Source organism: Corvus cornix, chromosome 4 (genome assembly GCF_000738735.6).
Source record: "Corvus cornix cornix isolate S_Up_H32 chromosome 4, ASM73873v5, whole genome shotgun sequence".
Lineage (NCBI taxonomy): Eukaryota > Metazoa > Chordata > Aves > Passeriformes > Corvidae > Corvus > Corvus cornix.
Window position 1 is genome coordinate 1,719,089 of NC_046334.1, and position 20,305 is coordinate 1,739,393.

Consider the following 20,305-nt stretch of genomic DNA (forward strand, 5'->3'; position numbering starts at 1 on the left):
TGAGTAACCCCAGTTAAAGATAGCTCAGCCACAGCCTGGGCTCTGTAAATCATCTTCCATAGTGAGCATGCAAAAGCCTGGAGAGGATGAGTTCAGCCTCAAAATATTTCACCTGCAGCACAGCTCTTTCCAGAAGGAGAGAGGTAAAAAAATGGTCTTTGTACCTCCTGCTGTACCACAGGTGTCTCCTGGCTGGGTCCTTTGGGCACTGGGAGCTGCATTTTGGGAGCTGTTTGTGCTGTGGAAAGGCAGGACCCTGGCTGCCTGGCTCTGGCCTGGCTCCCCTTGATTCATGTACCTGGGTTGTCCCCAGGTACACAAATCTCCCTGGGCACCAGATTCCCTGGACACAATAGGCAAGGGGATGCCCAGGGAGGTCCAGAGTCATGGAATCACAGAGTGGTTTGGTTTGGAAGGGACCTTAAAGCTCATCCAGTTCCAACCCCCTGCCATGGGCAGGGACACCTTCCACTAGCCCAGGGTGCTCCAAGCCCCGTCCAGCCTGGCCTTGAACACTTCCAGGGATCCAGGGGCAGCCGCAGCTTCTCTGGGCACCCTGTGCCAGGGCCTCCCCATTACATTCAGGCAGGAGCTGGCATGGCCCTGAGGATGAAGAGGGACAAGTGGCAGTACCATGGGGCACCCCAAGCGGGTGTCACAGGCTGCTACAAGAGCACCCCATGCCCGGTCCTCAGTGTGTGATGCCCACCGGCAGCATCCAGTCCCAGTGCCTCATCCCAGGGCAGGCGGACTGGTCCCACCATCCCGTCCCAGTGCTCGCCCCCAGCACGGTCTGCCTGGTGCCCTGCGGCCAGTCCCCGCTACCCGCTGGTGATGCTGGCCTGGCACCCCGTGCCCGTGCCCCGCATCCCCGGCCCTGCGCCCGCATCCCGGCGGTGCCGGTCCCGCATCCCCGCCGCGGTGCCCGGGGCCGGCAGGTGCCGCTGTGGGCCGGGCGCGGGCGGGGGGCGCGGCGGGGGCCGGGCCGGGCCGGGCGGCGGCGGGGCCGGGCGGTGCGTCCCTCCCGCCGCGGGCTGCCAGCGCCGCCGGCACCATGGGCTGCTACTGCCGCCTCCTCTTCCTCGCCCTCCTCCTCCTCCCGGCAGGTAAGCGCCCGCCGCCGCACCGGGATGGGCAGGGGGGGACACGCCGGGGACCCCCGGTGTCGGGCTGGGAGCGATGCGGTGGGGACGGGGAAGGAGGCAGCCCCCGCGTTTGCCGGGGACAGCCCGGCTTCTTCCCGGAGAAGGACTCCGCAGAGTAAGCCCCCACCACGGGTCCCACTCACAGCCCCCGTGAGGGGGGTCACCGCCAATGACACCGGTGGGGTCGGGCAAGAGGTGTTTCACCCTTCTTTTCCTCACCCCTTGCCCCTCAGAGGGGTCCCCAGCAGAGTCCCCGACTGCCCTGAAGGAAGACAACTTGATGGGACCACCGGCTTCTCCTCACGGGCACCCCCTGCCCGGGCTGGACTCACCCCCAGTCCCGCATCCCCCTTCGCTCCATGGGTCACTGCTTTGAAGAGCTTTTATGGCTCTCCCTGGCCTTGAGCGGAGGCTCCCACACCCCAGCCCCTGGCGCTTTCCCCCCAGCTCCAGGCATCTGCCCCCGGCGGCACCAGCCTCCCCATCCCACAGAAACACCCGATTTGACATCTTCCCCCCACTGAGACAGTCAGAGGAGACAGTTCTGTCCCCGGCTGACGCGACAGCGAGCGCAGGTCACCCCTCCACCCGCCCAGGCTGGGCTTTTAATAAACACGAGGAGCGGCTTGCTCAGAAACATGGGAAACACACTTGCATAACCGGGGACGCGCGCGAGGAGAAATCCATCGGCTGAGCTGTCCACTGTCACATTGCTGCCGGCAGAGCAGCGCGAGGGACGGGGCTGAGCCAGGGCTGAGCTCCCTGTGACAGCCCGCAGCCAGCACCACGTCCCCACACCAGCCCCTGGGCAGGTCGTGGCTGCAGGACCCCAAAATGTCACCCCGGACCACGCCAGCATGTGGGAGATCTCGCCTGGATAAGTGACCCCAGGGGCGCGAGGGGAGGGAGAGCTGGATGAATATTTCTCCCCGTAAAGGGGGGATTTGCCAGCGAGCTCCTGTTTCTGTGCTTTCCGAGCAAATGCGTTTGGGAGGGATGGGGATGAGCATTTTGCTCCGCAGCGATGCTGGGGATGCTCTTCTCCTCCTTCACGTTCTCCTCCCTGGCCCAAGTTTGCCCCCAAAGCAGCCAGTCTCTGCTGGGAGTCAACCTTTGGGGTTGGGAGGCGGGTTTTTCCCAGCGCCCGGGCCAAACCCAAAGCTGTTCCCACGACCATCCCTCTCTAAAGCACCAATGCCCGCGAGGATTGGCAGAAGAAACAGAAAAGATTTCCCTGGACTGTGGTCCCATGGCTCTCAGGCTGCTCTCAAACAGCCCTAGAGCATCTTTCAGATGCTTTCTACAACACTTTTGTTCCCATTGAAATAATTTTTTTTTAAATTGTGTATATATGTCTATATATATTTATATATATCTCACTTGGGAGGAAACACAAAGCACAATTTAAATATGCTTCAAGCTCATTCTTCAGGATGAAGAATGACAGCAAGGACGTCACTGGCCAGGAGTAAAATAAGTCTGGGCTTTGCCTGGCCACGTAATGAAATAACAGCGTCTCGCACAAGGAAGTTTTTATCCTGTTATTATTACTCCTTACTCTGGATGTAAATTGAGACCTGCTTTGCTTTCCTGACGTGGTGCCCAGCCCCAAGCCCGCTCTCCCCTTCAGTAATTCCCCCTGTGCCCCAGCTGAGACATTTTAAGTACCTTTTAGAAGCAGCTCTTGGCTTTTAAGGTTTTGAGTGCTTCTTCATGGAGATTCTGGGGTGGAGGAGCTGCTTTTTGGGGGTCTTGGAGCCTCATGGGCTGTTTTAAGCTGCCATTGAGGAGGCAAATCTTGAAGTACTCTGCTCCCCCATGAGCTGAAGGACAGTGGAGATGGGTAATTATCTCCTTTCCCATCCCAACAAGCAATCAGCCTCTAATACCAGAGGATGCTCTGAAATTCCTCTGCTGAACCCAGCTGCTTCTCCCCCTGGGAGGGGCTGGAATGGGCCTGATGCATGTTGGAAGCTGCACCTAGAAGCACTAATTAGCAGCCGGCCAGGAAAATTAGGGAGGTGGGGAGTTGTCACTTGGGCAGAGCTGCTGCTTGCAAAATTCCTGGCTGGCCCCAGATCCATATCCAAGATATGTGCCTGGGAAAAAGTCCTGTGAGGTGTCCCAAGCAGGCAGGTCCATCTGCCAGCTCCCAGCCCAAAGAGCCAACAAACAGCATCTCCTCCCATGGGATCCCTTATTCCCCTTCCCCAGGGAGATCAGCACAGCGTGGCACCTGTTTGCATGTTTCAAGAATACAACTTGCAGTACTTAATGCATTTTTCACTTCAACAAGCAAAGCACCATTTTAGAAAGAGCTGGTGCTGCCTAATACTGCTTTCCACCCCAGGTCCTCATCAGATATCTCTGGCTGTACGGGCTGACCACTAGCCAGAGGGTGTTCTGTCACTCTCAGGAGGGAAAAACTACCTAAAAATTCCTCTTCACCTTCTTTTCTGCTATACTTTCATTGCAGCATCAGGATCAACGGCTTCCTGAATTGAGTAATTAGGCAACACTTAGCTTTGGGGGGGGAAACCCCACACTTCCTTTGCTTGAAGGGTGGATTCGTTGTGCCACCAACAGTCCTCACCTCTGGGTTTGGATCATGGGGCAGGTGGTGCCTGGGGAGAATTTGGACACCCACCCCAGGCAAGGAATGAGGGACCATGCAGCATGCAGGGAACCATGTGAATTTTAAAAGCTGTTTTCAGCTGGGAAGAGCAGAGATGGCAGGGTGGTGGAGCTTTCCTCCTGCTTCCTCAAGGGGAGTCTGCCTGCAACAGCATTCCTCAGGGTCTGGAGAGTGTGCAGGAGTGAACCAGTCCTCCACATTAGCCCCTTCCTCCCGTGCCACAGCCTGGAGAAGAGGAGCTGCTGCTCCCCAGCCAGGGAGGACCTCACTGCTTGCCAGATTCCCAGAGCCCCCACCTTTATTTGGCCACAGGGATTTTGCTCTTCCCTTTTGCAAGAGGCTGTGCATCTCCGAGAGGTGCTGGTACATCCAGGGAGGTGGATACTGATGGGCTGGCTCAGCAGCGGCCCCATCCTCAGGGAGGGACATCCCCAGGGTGTCCTGGCCAGCTGCATGGTTGGGCCAGAGGCTCGGGATGGCGAGGGACACACGGACCCAGCACATGGGTTTCTATTGTGTAGCTGTTTCTCTTAGCTACAGAAAGCTTCAGAGCAATTAGACCTAAACCACTTAACGACCATGCAGCAGAATAAAACTAATCATGCAGGAAGCCAGCTTGGCTTGCCAGTGAATCAGAGCAACTGCAGATTTATTGAGTCTGACGGCCTTGGCTTCTCCACACAGACAGGGAATAGCTTTGCCTTTTACCTGTTGGTGTGTTTCTGGCCCCTGGTTTTCTCCCTTGGTTTCTTCCTCCTCACAGAACTGGTTTCATACCATCGCCAGCAGACCCTGGCACTGAAAACAGAGGAGAGAGAGCAGGAAAGAGTGGAGCAGCACGTCAGCCAGGCATGCTGCTTCTAACATGCAGTGCTGGAGCTTTGCTGCTCACCTCAAGCCAGGGATACCCCCAGGAGTCACCCTTTCCCATCACTAATCCAGCTCTGGATGTTCCTTCTGTGATGGCATGGAAAGCTTGGTGGGTGTGAGGCAGAGCTTAGAGCCTGCAGAGCTGTTCCCAGACCTCCCCATCATCCATGTTTCTTGGGGATAATGAGGCAGGAGTCCACAGCAGTGCCCCAGAGAAAGAGACACAAGTTAAAGGCCCAAACCAACCACCACGGTTCCTTCCCCTATATCAGCACGGAGCTCAATCACCCCTGTGCACTGCAGATGGGACCTCCAGCCAGCGAGAAGTGAACATCCCCAGATCCCAAACTGCATGGTGACGGGGAAGGTGAGGCAGTGCAGGGCTGAACAGCTGGAAAAACTCGTTGAACCCAAAGCAAAAACCAGTTTGGCTTAGTCCCAGGTGCTCTAGGGAGAGCTTTTGCCATCCATAGCCAGATGCTGCTGGTTTTGTAGCAAAGCAATACAATGAAAGCTAAACCTGAGCATTACCAAGAGGGAGGGCAACTACAAAAAAACCAGCACAAGTTACAGGAATCCCCAGCCACAGAAACCAAAGCCGAGCCAACGAGGTCATGAGCAGGAAATCCTTACTTACTTTTAAATACAGATTGTTTTATTGCTCTGCATCACTTAACCTGGTTATAAACCAAGGCACAGTCAGGGGACTCAGGGCTGTTCTGTCGTCAGCATTTGGTGGAGGAGCAGCACACTACAGGACTAGCAAAAGGTCTCCTTTTGCTCACTCTTGTGATTAAAGACTGAGGTTTCTACGGCGTTTTGCTTAAAAGCTAAGTGTGATCCTTAGGTATGGTCTTGGTTACTTGTGTTTTTTGGGTGTTTGCCCCAAACCAGCTGCTGAACTGGAGTAGAAAGTGGTACCCAGGCTGACTGCACAAGCACAGGGTGGTGTGTGCATCCAGCAGCTCTCCTCGTTTTTCTCCTGTTGTTGCATTTCTTGCTCACAACAGGTGGCTGGGTTCCTTGTGGAAGTACAGCCAGGATCTGCTGCTGGCAGGCAGAACAAATGATATCCATGTTATGGAAACTCTCATTATCCCTTTGGCCTTGGCTGCTCGAGGAGCATCCCTGGCTGCAGCTGGGGCTTGGGTGCTTTAGTTAATTTGGGCTGAGAACAGGCGTGTGGCTTAGGTCATGTGGATCTCCCGTGGCTGTGTCAGAGGCGATGAGTTCTGAAGTGAAGCTTGATAAAAGCTCTATCTCTGCCTTATCAGTGGATGTTTGTTTGCTGCGGCGTGGCTGCTCCAATCTGATGTCATTCACTCGGGCTGGAGATGTTCTCTGGTGGCTTTTATGCTGTGTTTCAGCTGGCAGAGCAATTTAGGATTTGCTGCAATAGCTTTTGGAGTGCCTGGGAAATGCATTCTGGAGAGGCTGCCAGCCCAGGTCAAGCAGCTCTTTCCCAAGAGGAGCATGAGCATTGCTCAGCTCCCGCAAGGGCAAGACCTGTCCCTCTGTGTAGCTTCCAGGAGCCAGGACAGCAGCATGGCAGCAGGAGAGAGAGAGAATCCATCAGGCTCCTTCCTTAGGTTGGCACATGGTTAGGGCTAATATTCCCCGAGAGCTCGGTATTTGAGTGACAGGCTTTGGGTTCTTCTTTCCTTGGCTGTTTTCTGTATTCCTGGTGAAGAAAATCTAGAAAAAGGACTTTCCAAAGCTCCTGTGGGGCTCTGGAGTGTGACACTACTGCTTTCCCGGGTGGTTGCCTGGTGCTGGCAGTCCCCTGCCTCGGCTCCGTGCTGGATTCCAGCAGGGTGGTCAACTGCTTTAAGTGAATTAGATGAGCAAATTCCTCAGGGCTCAGCTGTGCTCGGCATCCTCTGGGAGCTAACATCCCTCGGTCCCTCTGACAGGCCCTTGTCGAGGTGCTTTTAGCCTTTCAAGTCATGTGGCCGTGAATGAAGTTATGCAGTTGTGTATTTTGTCCCTTGTTCCAGGGCACTGCTCTGTTTCTTGCTCCCAGCAGCACCTCCTGCAGACCAGGTGTTGGGGAAACAAAGGAAAGCTCTCCTTGGCTTTTGTTTTCCCTTTGATTTTCCCTTTCAGATGCGTTGGTAGAGGACAGGACTTGCAGATAGACTGGGAATCGCCCATCTGTGGGACAGGTTGCCCATGAGCTGGGTGCAGTGATATGGATGGGGATATGTGGAGCATGAGCCAAGGGGGCCCTCACCGGGGTCCTTTGTGTCCCTTCATCCTAACTCCATTCAGAAGCAGCCTGCATTGCCTCTATGGCTGGGATTTCCTGGGGTTACCTCCTGTGGGTGAGACCCCAAGGGCAGTGGCTGGGTCCCAGATCACCTATGGAGCTGATGGCTTGGAGGAAGAAGGGGATAGCCCAGCACTGGCACAGGCAGGGATTGCTCACAGGGAGAGACAGGGAAGACCAGGGCTGAGCTGAGAAGTGCCTTCGGTCGTGCTCGCTCTCCTGGGAAGAGTCCCTGTGACTTGTGACCTCCTTGGCCAGGAGTGCTGAGCCAGCAGCCAAAGATTGTTCCTGCCTCCAGTTCTGGCTCAGCCTCCGAATTTATACCCCTTAGATATTATCGGAAAGTTCCTGACTCATCCAGGCTAGCAGCACTGCCAGCTTCCCGAGCTCCCTATTGGTTTGCCTCCAAAGTTCAGGCAGATCATGGGAGCTCCGCTGACCCCAAGCACTTTGGGACGTCAGGGTGGCTTTGCAGAGAGGTGGAAACCTGCCTGTATCCCTGAGAGACTGGGAGCATCTACATTTACAGAGGTAACAAACTTCCGAGGTGCTCCCAGCCCTGGGAGGATCCTGCTGTGCTTGGTGGGCTCGTTGGGCTGCGGAGGCTGTCTGGTACCTGCAGGAGAAATCTGAAATGTCCAGGTGTGCTGGGGCAAGGATTATTGAAATACAGATGGATTCTGAACCTTGGTGTGAAGGATCCTTGGTCGAGGCCTCGCTGCTGCTGTGGTGGCCAGATGGCTTATTGAGTAACCAGATTCCAGCTTGTCATTCCTCTCCTCTCCCCTGTCCTAAGGGCTGTATCCTCAGCCTGAGGAGGGTGAAAGCTCAGAGGCATCTCCAAGTGCTTGTCCTCAGGAGAGAAGAGCAGCCATGGCCTCAGTCCCACCTCCAAGACCCTTTTGCTTGGGAAATGGGGTCCTTCCCATGGGTATCCACAGAACCAGTGGAAGAAATTATGGCTGGATTAATGAGTCCCTGCTCGCCAGTGCCAGATCCCATTGTTTCTACACACAGGCACTGAATGTTTCTGTCCTCCACACTCATAATTAGTTCATTGCAGCTGGAGTGAGTTCCTGCTCTTCCCAGTGCTGGGCTTGGGATGCTCTGGGGGTGTAAATAAATGAATAGATGTAATAAAAATGCCTCCCAATGTCATGCAGTGCTGGCATGCTCCCCTCACCACACTGAGGGGGCCAGTGCTGGACCAGTGCTGAGTTCAGCCCTTGAAAGGGGGGGGAAAGCCCCAGCAGTCAGCTGGTGGGGACAGAGGGAGAAATGACTCATCTTCATGCTAAGAAATGGAGACGAATGAATGCACAAGGAAATGGGGGGAGAGGAGAAAGAGGCGTCTTGTGTTATCATTCCCAGCTGCACGGTGGCTGCTGTGAGGAGGAGCTTCTTCTCCTCCTGCTGGGAGGAGATGCTGGGAAGATGGAGGGGGTGATTGGGGATGGGGGTATCCTAAACTGGGGGAAAAATGGAGCTGATTTATGCCAGGACAACTGGCTGGTTTAAACCTCACCTCTAGGTACTCAGCTGTACTTCCCATCTCTTTATTTCAGATGGCTCTCAGCTTTTTAAAACCCAAACTTATTTCCAGCTTAATTCCCAAACCCTTCAGTGCTCTCCCAAACACCAGCTTGCCCCAAGGATTGCCCTGTTATTCACATTTCTTTGTCTCACTCCTAGGACTGGGCGATGACTCCCCGGAATCACCCCTCAGCCCCATCAGCCCCCCCTTCCTCTGGGGGGGTGTCCCAGTGAAACCAGATTCCAGGGATGCAGATGTCCCCACTCCAGCTCCAGGCCAGCCCTCGTTGCCCTTGTCCACGGGACCTTCCGGAGATGGGACGTCCTCCAGACCTGTGGAGGGGGATGGCCACAATGCCACCACCCCTGTGGCAGCACTGTCCCCTGCTCCTGTCTCCGTCACCGAGAGCTCCACGGCCACAACAGACGGAGCCTCCAGCCCCAGCCCAGGGCCACCCACCTTGGAGACATCCCCAACTCTCCGGACAGCAAACACTGCCAGCCTGGCAAGAAGCATGATGGATTTGGGGGCAGCTTCCAGCCCCACGGGCACAGCTGCACCATCACCTCCCTCTTCCCTTCCCACCAGTGATCCCTCCTCACCTCCCAGGATGGGCTTGTCCCCAACACCTGTCCTCGTGAGCCCTGGCGCTACCCAGCCGCCGCTGCTGACCAAGGACGTCCCTTCCCTGGGGACGCTGGCCATGGCATCGAGCCTGGCCATGGAGCCAACATCCCCCCCAGTGACTGTGATGAGCCCCACCCAAGCCGAGGCCACGGCCTCCGAGAAAACCACCGGAGTCACCATGGAGGAGGTCCCGCGTGCGCTGAGTGCAGGTGAGCACCATGGCTCCCCATGTGCATACAGAGATATCATGTCAGCATCAGGGTGCTCACACGGGAGGGGCAGACCCCTGAACTGGAAGGGAGGAGGTGGTCAGCTTCCTGAGAGCATCATTCCTGGGGGCAAAATTCCTGGGGGAGCCTGTGTCATCTGATCCACTGGCAGAGACCAGGAGTGGTAGATAACAAATCTCAGTTGCCTGGAGATGTGAATAAAATCCTCAGTTCTAAATTTGACTTGAAGCACTTAAGGATGAGAGGAAAAAAATGGCTGGATGGTGGGTGCAGCCTGACTTAGGATGATGTAGGTTTTAATTCTCCCTCCTGGAGACCTCAGGAAGCTGACACGAGCTTCTCCCTGTCCCCTTGTGCAAACACAGGTAGCTTAAAAGTGCTCCATGTGGCTGGAAAAGGGGAGATCTGAAGCATTTTCTAGCCTTGGCTCAGCACTAAATGCTGCCTGGTGCTGGGAGGAGCATCAAAGAGTGAGTCCATAGTGCCCAAGCAAAGCCCAGCTGTGTTTCATCCTAAATCTACTTGCCCTGCTTCTATGGGAAGGAGATCATTGCAAAAATAGAGGGGGGCCCAGCATCCTCTTTGGGAAGCAGTGAGGGAATATTCCCCCCGTCAGAGATGGCTGGCGTGGGTGAATTGGGAGCAGCTGGCATGTGGGATGTGTGCCACGGAGCTGGGACTCGGGGGGCTGAGCCCTGCCCTTTCTGATGGATCATCCACAGGGAGCATCGTGGCCATAACCGTGACGGTCATCGTGGTGGTGGTGCTGGTGTTCGGGGCAGCCGCGTACCTCAAGATCAGGTAAGGCTGGTTTTGGGGTGGCCCCCCCCGCCCCCGAGGCTCCCTGCAGCCTCTCTCACCATCACAAGGATGATGCAAAGCCCCAGCAAGACGCTGTCCCCAAGCCCAGCAGGGCAAATGTGCAGCCTCTGGTGCCAGCACGGCTCCGTTTCCTACTGCTCCTATACTGGAAAGCAGAGTTTCAGTTCCTCATTTTACAATAGCCTTGCTGAAATGCCAGAGACGCTGCTCAGCATAGTCATAACCAGTAATTATCCCTTGGGAAAGCTGCTGCCGTGGGTCTCGCTGTCACTGGGACAATAAACAGCAGCAGAGCCCAGTGCTGAGCATCCCTAATGAGGCTTTGCTGACAGCTGAGATGAGCAAAGGTCTTGTTTTAATTCCCTGCCCTGTCCAATCTCATTCAACGGGGGCAAAATTCAGCCTGGGCTTCTCTTCACTTCTCCTGGTGCTTCCTCTTTAAATATCCCAAAGCCTGACCTAGGGAGCCCTTGCATTAATATTTCCTCATCCCATGGCAAAATAACTAATAAATCCTCAAAGTAACCGGTTTGCTTTCCCTGGCAGGCACTCCTCCTATGGAAGGCTGTTGGACGACCACGACTATGGCTCCTGGGGCAACTACAACAACCCTCTCTATGATGATTCCTAGCAGGGATGAAGAAAAAACCCCATAAATCCTTAATTTATAAGCGCTTCTGCAGCAGAGCATCCGCTGTCGAGGAGATGCCGGGCACGAAGCCCCTGCCTCAGGCAGGATTACCACGGGTCTGCTGGATGACCAGAACTGGAGGGCGGGTGTGCAGTGCTCACAATAAACCTGAATTTTGGCCTTTGAGTAGGAAACTGGGTCCTGGGGCAGGTCAGCCACTTCTTGTAGGCAAGGGAACCCAAATTCCCCAGGGGAAAGGGCTGGGGAGGTCAAGGGAGAGGATGGAGGTTCAGCCAGTGCTGTGGCATCCTTTGAAATGCTGCTGCTCTGTGATTTGGGGGGGAGTGGGGGGCTGCTGAGCCAGAGCCAGCAGTGTGCCAGGGTCTCCTGTGCTTTCACATGTCCCTTTCCCTAAAATCACTTCCCTGTGTTGCCCTGCTATGAAATCCTTTGCCTTGTCTCACCAGGAGCCATGAACAGTTGTGGGGCTGCTCAGTCGCTGCTCCCTTCCTTTTCCCACCGGTGCTTCTGTGCAGAAGTTCCTAATTTAATATTTTCCGTTTAATTGTGGGGTTTTTGGTCCCAGAAGCAGCCCAGGAGCCCATGGGAAGATGCACTGACCATCCATTTCACACGTGGCTGCTTGCTCCACAGCTTTGTTTCCAATCCTTAAAAAACTTGGCTGCTAAAATACAGCGGAGTGTTCTTTCAATCCCCAGTTTGTGTTCAGCTCTTAGTGCGGGGAGGCTGGGGGCGGCTGACGGCAGGGCTGGTCTGGGAACGGGAGGTTCAGCCACTTCTCCCTCTGGCTAAATTCCCTGGCAGTGGAAAGCAAAGCCCTCAGTCCACGTGACCTTAATAAATAAACAAACCAGCATTAAATGGCGCTGCAAACCTTTGGGGTGTCCCGGTACAGGTGGTGCAGGCTTTGGGAACAAGCTCTGCTGTTTGCCCTGCCTCCTAAATGGAGCATCCCTGCAAACATCAAAGCTTGGGGCATTTCCATGATTGCTTCCTGCCAGAGATGCATCATCTCTGGATTTCCATCAAGGGAGCGTAATAGATGTGGCCGGCGCCACAACAGGCACCTGGAAAGGTCAGGAGAAATGAGGGCAGCTCCGCTTCCCAAAAAGAAGTGCAATCATTGTGCATTTTCCTTTTCCTCCTGAGCCTTTCTCAGCCTGTTCAGGGGTCCATCCTTTCAACTCTGCTGTGGGTTCCTCAACCTCTTTTTTAGTTCAAACTTGGTGAAAACAGAAAACAAACCTGGGAATGGTTGTTGCACCTCCCAACCACAGCCAGCCCGGAAAACTATTTGGGCTGGGAGCATACACAGGGCAGCACAGGCTTTGAAGATGCTTAGGATGAGCAAAATTCCTTTTCACCTTTTTGGCACCCAACAAGCAGCGAATTAGGCCACCCTGGCTAAGAAAAAACACAAACTGAGTTAAAAACCCACCACCTCTCTTCTCTTGAAATAAATTGGGTGTCGTGGTGCTGCTGCTAGACTGAGGGGAAAAAGGGAGAGGAAAAGCCATCACCTTCACTTAAAATACATATATAATCCCAAGGGAGTAAGTTCCTTTTTCATGAAGGAGGACATAAATGGGGTGTCGGTTTTCCTGCTCAACACTGTGCCTGGATGCTCAAAATGAATGACTCTCTCTTGCCTACAATGCAAGGAAGAAGCTGTACATATTTTTGGGGATATCCTGGGGTGAAAACAGATTCCTCACTTCCCTGGGATCAGACACCATCCACAGTGCCTTTATTTCCAGTGCAGCTGCCCTATGACATGGATGATATGGACGTGGATAATGTGTTTACATCTCCAGAACTATTTGGCAACATGAGCCAAGGCGCAGGGCAGCCTAGGGAATAACAGATGTGTTTGCCAAGTGGAAAAAGCCCTTTATTTTGGGGGGTAATGCCATCAGAGGGAGGATGCCTGTGTTCCAGGCAATGGCTTCAAATACCCCTCTCACATTCCTGCCTCAGACCCTCTGGCTTATTGAGGGGTTTCTGTCCCACACGAGTATAGCAGGGAAAAAGGGGGAAAAGCAACCAGGACACGCCGCAAAAAAGGCCTTTTTCCCTTCTCTTTTAAAAACCAATGGGGTTAACACTGCTACCAGCTTGTCTTATGTGCAAAACCAGCAAATCCCATTTTTCCCAAAGGCTCCCCCACTTCTGGCTCAATTCCACCTCCTCCCAGCTCCCTCACGTCCCCCCCACTTTGGCTCCGTTTCATCTCAGAGATATTTTATTTATACAGAAAAAAATAGTTCGCATAGCTCCGTGTGGAACATCCCATTCCCCGAGCCCGCGGGATGACGCGATCCCGCTCCAGCTCTCCCTCCTTGCCCTCGCCGCAGAGCCGCCGGCTGCTTTATCACCGCTTCCAGACTCCCTCTGGCCTCCCTAATTATGCTCTTGTTTGGCTCCTTGGTGAATATTCCCATATATCATCCACGTGCTTCCGAGCGTCATCTCCTCAGGCTCCTGGTGGAGTTACTGGAGTGAGTAGCAATGAGTAGCTCCTGGTTGCAGCCTCCTGGCTGCTTGTTAGGCACAGGAATCGGTTCAGGTGTCAGAACCCAACTCCAGCTGGGACCATGAAGGAGCAAATCCAAGGAAACGGCCCCGTTTCCAGCGCAGAGGTCCCGGCACAGCCCTGGGCTGAGCTGGATCTGCAGAGACTGCAGAGGCTGCCCCTCCGAGGTATAAATAGCACAACACGAGGAGCCTCTCCCTCGCTGCGTTCCTTCCAGTTGGAAATTTAGACACAGATTCTCCGTCCCCAGGCAGGGGCAAGACATCAGTCCCAGCACTGGGAAAGCTACAGGAGGGGGCAGCTGAACCAGAGGTTTAACACAGAACACCCCCACTTCCACCCCAAATGATGTTATTGGAGCAAGCCAAAACCACACCACAGGCATCAAACCAGCCCCAAACTGGGGATCCCCGTTCCCCACAGCTCCTGAGCCATCGTCCTGCACCTTCCCATGGGATGCAGGGCTCAGCCGAGCCCCCCAGTCCTGCATGGTTCCATTTGCTGCCTTCCCGAGTCCCTCTCCCGAGTTCCACACACTCCAGCAGGCCCTGGCTTTCTTAACAGCTCTGTGACCTTGTGTGTGGCTGCAGTCCCTACGCTTGCTGGAGCTCCACATTTTTCCCACAAGGCAGCAATAATCCCATCTGCTCCCCATTCTGGCCCAGACGGGTGAGCAAGGCTGGATTCCGGGTGGCAGGGAGTGCGGGAGCTTCCCAACAGCTCCCATAGCCAGCGGGCAAGCTCTGGCCAAGGCAGCTGCTGCTTCCATCCCAGGATCATCTCAGTGTCCTGATCGAGCATCCTTCCCACTCCCATCGGCTGCATCTCCACAGACAGGGTGGCCAAGCTCCGTGCGGCACCTCCCATCCCATAAAGCAGCTCCCTGCCTGTCTTTATCCCCTCCATTGTCCTTTATCCCCTCAAAATGCCATTCCTTTTCCTGCTGTGCGATTTATTCCCTGGCAAAGGGAGTTAAGGGCTGCGTGCCACGTCAAACACACCAAACAGCGCTTCGGCGTTCCCTCGGCATTCACATTCCCTCGTGCACTTTCCAGAGGCAAACACCAAAAACAGGAGAGCAAAAGGCCAAAATCACCCAGATCCCACACCATGAATCATTTTCCTTCCCAACACCAAAGTTCAGCATGAACTGCTCTTCCAAAGCTCGGCTCAACTAAGGGTTTTCTTCCAGCCTCCTCCAGGAATATTTCCAGCTGGAATAAAATGAGCTTTAATTTAAAAATTAAAATTTAACAGCAAACCTGCTTGGTTGTGGACTTGACCAGCACGGTTTTACCATTAGCAACACACTCCAAGGCTACTTGGCCAGTTTTCTGGGATGACAACTCCTGCAGGATGATGGGAGCTCCACTGGCACTTCCAGGCTTACCTGGGAGCAGGTCTCCATCCAGGGAAGGAGGTGTAGTCACCAGGTGCCAACCAAAGCAGCAGGCAGTCTTGCTGGCACCACAAAACAAAAATACGAGAACACAGGAGCTCGTAAAAGCAAAGCACTTCTTTTCCTAACAGTGTCTCAGGCCTCACACCTCCCCACATCCAACCATTCTTCAGCACTGAATCACGGTTTAAACGCAGCTGGGAATTTCCAGGGAGTACATGCGTGAAAGAAGAGCACATCACGCACAGTGTCATTCGTTTATTTTAATAGAGACGTTATTTTCCATTTATTTATAGCAGTGAGAAAAGTGCTCCAGAAAAAGATACCCCCGTCAAGGCAAGCTACAATAGCTATCATCCAAAGCCTAAATATTCCATACAGAATGGGGCACTGTTGGATTAAGAAAAGCTCATTTTACAATAGAACAAATCAAAAATGAGTAGTCGTCACCTGAAGAGTAACTGACATTTTTTTTTATCTTATTACTGTAAAGTATCTGCATGTGAAATTCAGAGAAATCAGGAATTTTCTGCAAGATTTAAGACTGCAAAACACCTCGGGCAGGATATTACACAAAGAAGGGTGGGGTTGGGGTTTTTATTTAAGAAGGCAGTCATTCACCCTCCCATTTTCTCTCCCCAGGGAGGTTTTACCATTAACAAACACCAAAACCACAGAAAATTGGTCCCTGCACTACTGGAGTGCCTCTGGACTGCTCTTATTTCAGTGAACACCTTAGACTCAGCCTGATGTGACATATGTGCTCCACTTCAGGTACTCAACCAGCAAAATCAGGCTACGGATGTGTCTAAAACCCTGCACCACCTGTGCCTTTGCCAGTGAACAAAGCAAAACGAGAAAGAAATGGGGAAAAAAGCGACTGCAGCTGGCAAAGGAATCTGAGTGAAGGGACGGCAGCAAGTCAGGGTGGGTGTCCAGGGGAAAAAGGGGGGCTTTGCAGCTCCATCTTCCCGCTGCTCATCCCAGCAGCCAGAGCAATTCCCTTGTTTCAAGGGAATTCTGTACACACAGGTGACACCACACGAAGGGAGCCAAGGATGCCGCTCCTGCCCGCTGCCCCTGGGCAGTGCCCGCAGCGCTGGCTCCGGGGCCCCGGCACACACACGTTGTTCCCAGGGAACACCACGTCCTCGCACACAACCCTGCGGAAAAGGCCTCTCAAAGCGACCCGTTTTCCCCGAGAGCTGCACCTCCACCTCCCTTCCCCTTCAGCTGCCCCAAAACTCCTCCTGCTGCTGCATCAGCTGTTCATCCCATCTCCTCGTGCTGCTCTTCTAAGCTCCCTCCTCCCTGACGCAGTGAAGGACTCCTTGAACTTGGAATACTGGAATTTTTACTGACAAGAGTTGCTTTGTTTGTAAAACAGTCTCTCCCACGGCAGAGCGTTCCCCGTCCGGCCGAACGCCGCGCGCATCCCGGTCACTGCTCCTCCAAGGACAGCCGGCAGCGCCCGTCCTGGGCCGTGTTGTACGACTCGCAGTTCTGGCACTTCATGCCCAGGAGGTGGAACTGCACCGTGGAGCGGGCATTGCAGTCGTTGCAGAGGATCTGCACGCACACAGGGAAGGGAGGGAGAAGCTGCAGCACCAGCAGTGTGTGTATATAAACATGAATGATGAACGCCCTAAGCCCGCACGTGACTTTTCCTCATCATTCCCCACCCCTTGGGCTGACTCCTGATCCAGCACACGTCCCTGGCGCCCTCTACTGCCAGTAACTCCGAGGCACAGATCCATGAAAACCAGACAAGGGTGCAAGGCTTACCTCCACCATCATGTTCTGGTACTCCGCGGGCATGGGAGTCTGCGCCACTTCGTTGTCCAGCTGGCGCCAGTACCTGGTCATGTCCAACGCCGAGTGCATGCACAAAGGACACCTGTAGCCTCTGCCAGAAAGGGGGCAAAAAGGACTAAATCAGAAGCTGGAGTGAGGCCACGAAACAAGTCCATTCGTAGGGGCAAGTTTCATATTGTACCAGGCAAACAAAGACCACGAAACAGCAAGTTTTTGCACACAGAATTGGAAATTAAATGCCCTTTATCCCTTTAGGAGCTGGCTTTAAGTTAGTTGGTACAGAATTGGCATGATGATCTTTGCCTCTTGGAGCAGTATGTTTGGACCAGGATAATATCAAGAGGAAGGATGTTTGGAAATACTTACTCCTTCAGCATTTCATCATAACATGTTCTGAAAAGGAAACACAGATCAGTAAGAAGATGGAATTACTGACAGGTAACACACCTGGGCTGCACAATGGGAATAGCCACACAGGTATCCATCCCCAAAGCAGAAATTAAAAGCATTCCGAGGCCAAGTGAGAAGACAGATTCCCATTAATAGAAAACTGACTGCAGAAGGAAGACAACCTCCCTAAAGAAAATATTTCCTGGTGAAGCAGACTGCCCCCGCAATGTGGGTCCCTCAGAAACCAGCTATAAGCTGACACAGACTGGATGCTGTTGAATAAACACCCCCCCAAGGCAGCGGATACTCCCCTTTCTCAGGCGTCTGCTTTACCTGTGAAGAAGGTGACCACACGGCAGAACATGGGCTCCAACACGAGACGTGTGAATATCCTGTTTTGAGACAAACATCAGACAAAAGAGAAGAAAATTAATTCAAACACAGTCAAAAATAAGGCCACACAGTAGATCCAGGAGATGAAAAGAAGCTGCTCACCTCCAAACATATCGGACAGTCCTGCCTGGAGACATTTTCAATACACTTTGCAAATGGAAGAAGAGAAGAAAAAGTTATCCTGCTGTACAGTTATCTGTGTTTTTCTAAACTGTAAAGTTCCAATATGTAAAATTTCTTATGTCTTCTATTAGTGGCCTCTGTGTTGCTGTTAGGTGAATTTAGAGAAGGAGAACCCACTGCTCTCCTGCTCCTGTGGCCTCAGATGGGGCTGAGGCACATCCAGCTTTATGTTTAAGGTGCTATTTTTTTAAGATATGAAGGTAAGCGGTGTATCCTCACCTTGTGCTTTCCTCGGAGACTCAGGCTCAGGCACAAATTGCACTTGGAGCAGTGGAAGAAATCCTCCTTGGGGCCAATCCTGCAGAGAAAGGTGTCAGGGTAGGGCCGGTCCCCGCGGAAGCAGGCCCGCCCGCCCGCACGCACCTGCAGATGCCGCACTCCTCGCAGTGGTACTGCTTCTTGTCACGGTCAAACAGGTGGCAGATGTCGCAGTAGTACTCGCCAAAGAGGCTGTCACAGCCCTCGCAGCGCTGCTGGGCCTGAGGGGACAGGAACACCCTGAGTGCTGCAGCCAGTGCCGGGCTCCAAGAGGCACATGGAGCTCCCTGAGCAAGGCCTGAGGGCTACAGAGTTATCAAGAGACTGGAGCGTGTCTCTTATGAGGATAGGCTAAGGGAGCTGGCTCTGTATGCAGCCTTGATAAGGGATGGTTGACGGGATCTATTCAATGTCTGGAGGGATGTGGAAGGTGCCAAGAGGATGGAACCAGCCTCTGCTCCATGGTGCCCAGAAACGGGCCAAGAGGCAATGGGCAGAAGCTGATGCAGAGACAGTTCCACCTCAATGGGAGGAAAAGCTTCCTTCCTGTGCTCTGGAACAGGCTGCCCAGAGAGGCTGTGAGTCTCCCTCACTGGAGATATTCCAGAGCTGCCTGGACACAACCCTGTGCCATATGCACTGTGATCATAGAATATCCTGAGTTGGAAAGTGACCCACAAGGCTCATTATGTCCAATGCTTAGCCCTGCACAGGACACCTCCAAGCATCCCACCAGGTGCCTGAGAGCACTGTCCAAAAGCTTCCTGCCCTTTGTCAGGATTGGGGCCGTGACTACTTTCCTGGGGAGCCTGTTCACCGTCTGGGTGAAGGACCTTTTCCTACTATCCCCTGACACAACATCAGGCCGTAACCCCGATAATCCGGCTGGAGCAGGGAGGTGCGACCGGATGACCCAGCGGGGTGCCTCCCAATCTGACCCCTGCCGTGACCTCCGCGTCCCCGCTGCCCGGACCCACCTTCTGCAGGAGGCGGCAGCGGACGCACTGCACCTCGGACACCCGGAACCGGTCCAGCTGGTGCTCCTCGGCGCCGTCGTGGCACAGCCGGCACGGGTACAGCTTCCCGCAGCACGGCGCCTGGGAACGGAAGGGACACGGCATGGATGGGGGCACGGATCGCCGACCACCCCTGCCGCGGCACGGCCGCCCCCCGCTCACCCACCCGCAGCCGGCAGCCCCGCCGGTAGTGCTCGCATCCCTGCTCGCATCCCTGCTCGCATCCCTGCTCGCATCCCTCCGCCCCCGCCACCATGGCCATGGCCGCCGCCGCCGCCTGGCCCCGCTCCCCCGCTTCCGCTTCCTCACAGCCGGTTCCGGAGGATCTGGAGTTCTCAAAACAGCTTCCCCCCGCCTTGAACCTTCGTGTTCCCCTTCCCCCTGAATCCCAGTTCGAGTTGGAGGGGAGCTCCGGCGGTCACCCAGTCCAGCCTCCCTGCCAAGGCAGGGTCCCCCAGAGCAGGTGATACAGGACCGCGTCCAGGTGGGGTGGGAATGGCTCCAGAGAGGGAGACTCCACGACGAATCACGGAATCACAGAATATCCCGAGTTGGAAGGGACCGATGAAGGATCATCGAGTCCAGCTCCTGGCCCTGCAGAGGACACCTCTCCACTCCCACCAGGTGCCTGACAGCCTTGGCCAAATGCTCCTTGTGCTGTGTCAGGCTTGCTGCTGTGACCACTGCCTTGGGGCGCCTGTGCCAGTGCTCTGCCACCCTCAACGGAAAGAAGTTCTGGAGGAGACAGGAGAGACCTCATAACTGTACACAACTTCCTCCCGAGAGGAAGTGGAGGAGCAGCACTCAGCTCTCTGGTGACAGTGACAAGACCCGAGGGAACAGCTGGAGCTGTGCCAGGGAGGGTTAGGTTGGGTATTAGGAGAAGTTCTTCACCCAGAGGGTGTGCGGGCACTGAACAGGCCCCCCCGGCCAGTGGGCATAGCACCAACCCTGACAGAGCTCAAGGAATGTTTGGACAAAGCTCTCAGGCACCAGGTGGGATTATTGGGGTGTCCTGTGCAGGGCCAGGAGTTGAACTCAGTGATCCTTATGGGTCCCTTTCCAACGCAGCAGATGCTGTGATTCTATAATTCTTCCTTATATTGAGGTGGAACTCCTTGTGTGTTATTTTCTGGCCATTGCTCCTTGTCCTGTCACTAGGCACACCAAAAATACGGCACCATCCTCTTGATCCCCACCTTGGAGATATTTGTATGGATTCCTGAGATTCCCTCTATCTTCTCTAGACTGAGCAGGCCCAGCTCCCAGTCTCTTCTCCTAAGAGCGGTGCTCCCGCCCCCTCAGCATCTTTGGCCCCCGCTGGACCCTCTCCAGTAGCTCCTTGGTCTTTCTTCAGCTGGGGAGCCCAGAACTGAACACAGTTCAGTTGTGAACACAGCTCCAGCTGTGGCCTCACTAGGGCCAAGTAGAGGATCACCTCTCTGGACCTGCTGGCCACACACTTCCCCATGCAAAACCTTGCCCTTGAACCTTTCTTTCTCTCCCCACCACACCCAACTTTCCCCCAAAAACC

The 20,305-nt window shown here is 54.4% G+C and overlaps 2 protein-coding genes across 2 annotated transcripts; one reads left to right on the forward strand and one right to left on the reverse strand.

Moving 5' to 3' along the window:
- Positions 1-998: 998 nt before the first annotated feature.
- PARM1 (prostate androgen-regulated mucin-like protein 1) lies at positions 999-11,481 on the forward strand. Its single transcript, XM_039551603.1, has 4 exons — positions 999-1,106; positions 8,612-9,289; positions 10,033-10,111; positions 10,679-11,481. Exons 1-4 carry the CDS (start codon positions 1,055-1,057, stop codon positions 10,761-10,763), a joined length of 894 nt encoding a protein of 297 aa, XP_039407537.1. The 5' UTR covers positions 999-1,054; the 3' UTR covers positions 10,764-11,481.
- A 3,478-nt stretch (positions 11,482-14,959) lies between these two features.
- On the reverse strand, positions 14,960-19,067 carry RCHY1 (ring finger and CHY zinc finger domain containing 1). Its single transcript, XM_039550917.1, has 9 exons — positions 18,938-19,067; positions 18,733-18,852; positions 17,861-17,976; positions 17,717-17,795; positions 17,417-17,461; positions 17,255-17,313; positions 16,898-16,924; positions 16,502-16,622; positions 14,960-16,285 (listed from the first exon to the last, which is right to left on the reverse strand). The coding sequence occupies exons 1-9, from the start codon at positions 19,031-19,033 to the stop codon at positions 16,157-16,159; spliced, it is 792 nt and encodes a 263-aa protein (XP_039406851.1). The 5' UTR covers positions 19,034-19,067; the 3' UTR covers positions 14,960-16,156.
- Between the last annotated feature and the right edge of the window lie 1,238 nt (positions 19,068-20,305).

Excerpts from the sequence above, each read along its gene's own strand:
- RCHY1 (XM_039550917.1), bottom strand. The coding sequence starts at position 19,033 with ATGGCCATGGTGGCGGGGGCGGAGGGATGCGAGCAGGGATGCGAGCAG. Across the intron at positions 18,853-18,937 it reads GGCGGGGCTGCCGGCTGCGG|GCGCCGTGCTGCGGGAAGCT; the intron begins GTGGGTGAGCGG and ends TTCCGTTCCCAG. Across the intron at positions 17,314-17,416 it reads ACTGTCCGATATGTTTGGAG|GATATTCACACGTCTCGTGT; the intron begins GTGAGCAGCTTC and ends GTCTCAAAACAG.
- PARM1 (XM_039551603.1), top strand. The coding sequence starts at position 1,055 with ATGGGCTGCTACTGCCGCCTCCTCTTCCTCGCCCTCCTCCTCCTCCCG. Across the intron at positions 1,107-8,611 it reads CCTCCTCCTCCTCCCGGCAG|GACTGGGCGATGACTCCCCG; the intron begins GTAAGCGCCCGC and ends TCTCACTCCTAG. Across the intron at positions 10,112-10,678 it reads GCCGCGTACCTCAAGATCAG|GCACTCCTCCTATGGAAGGC; the intron begins GTAAGGCTGGTT and ends TTTCCCTGGCAG.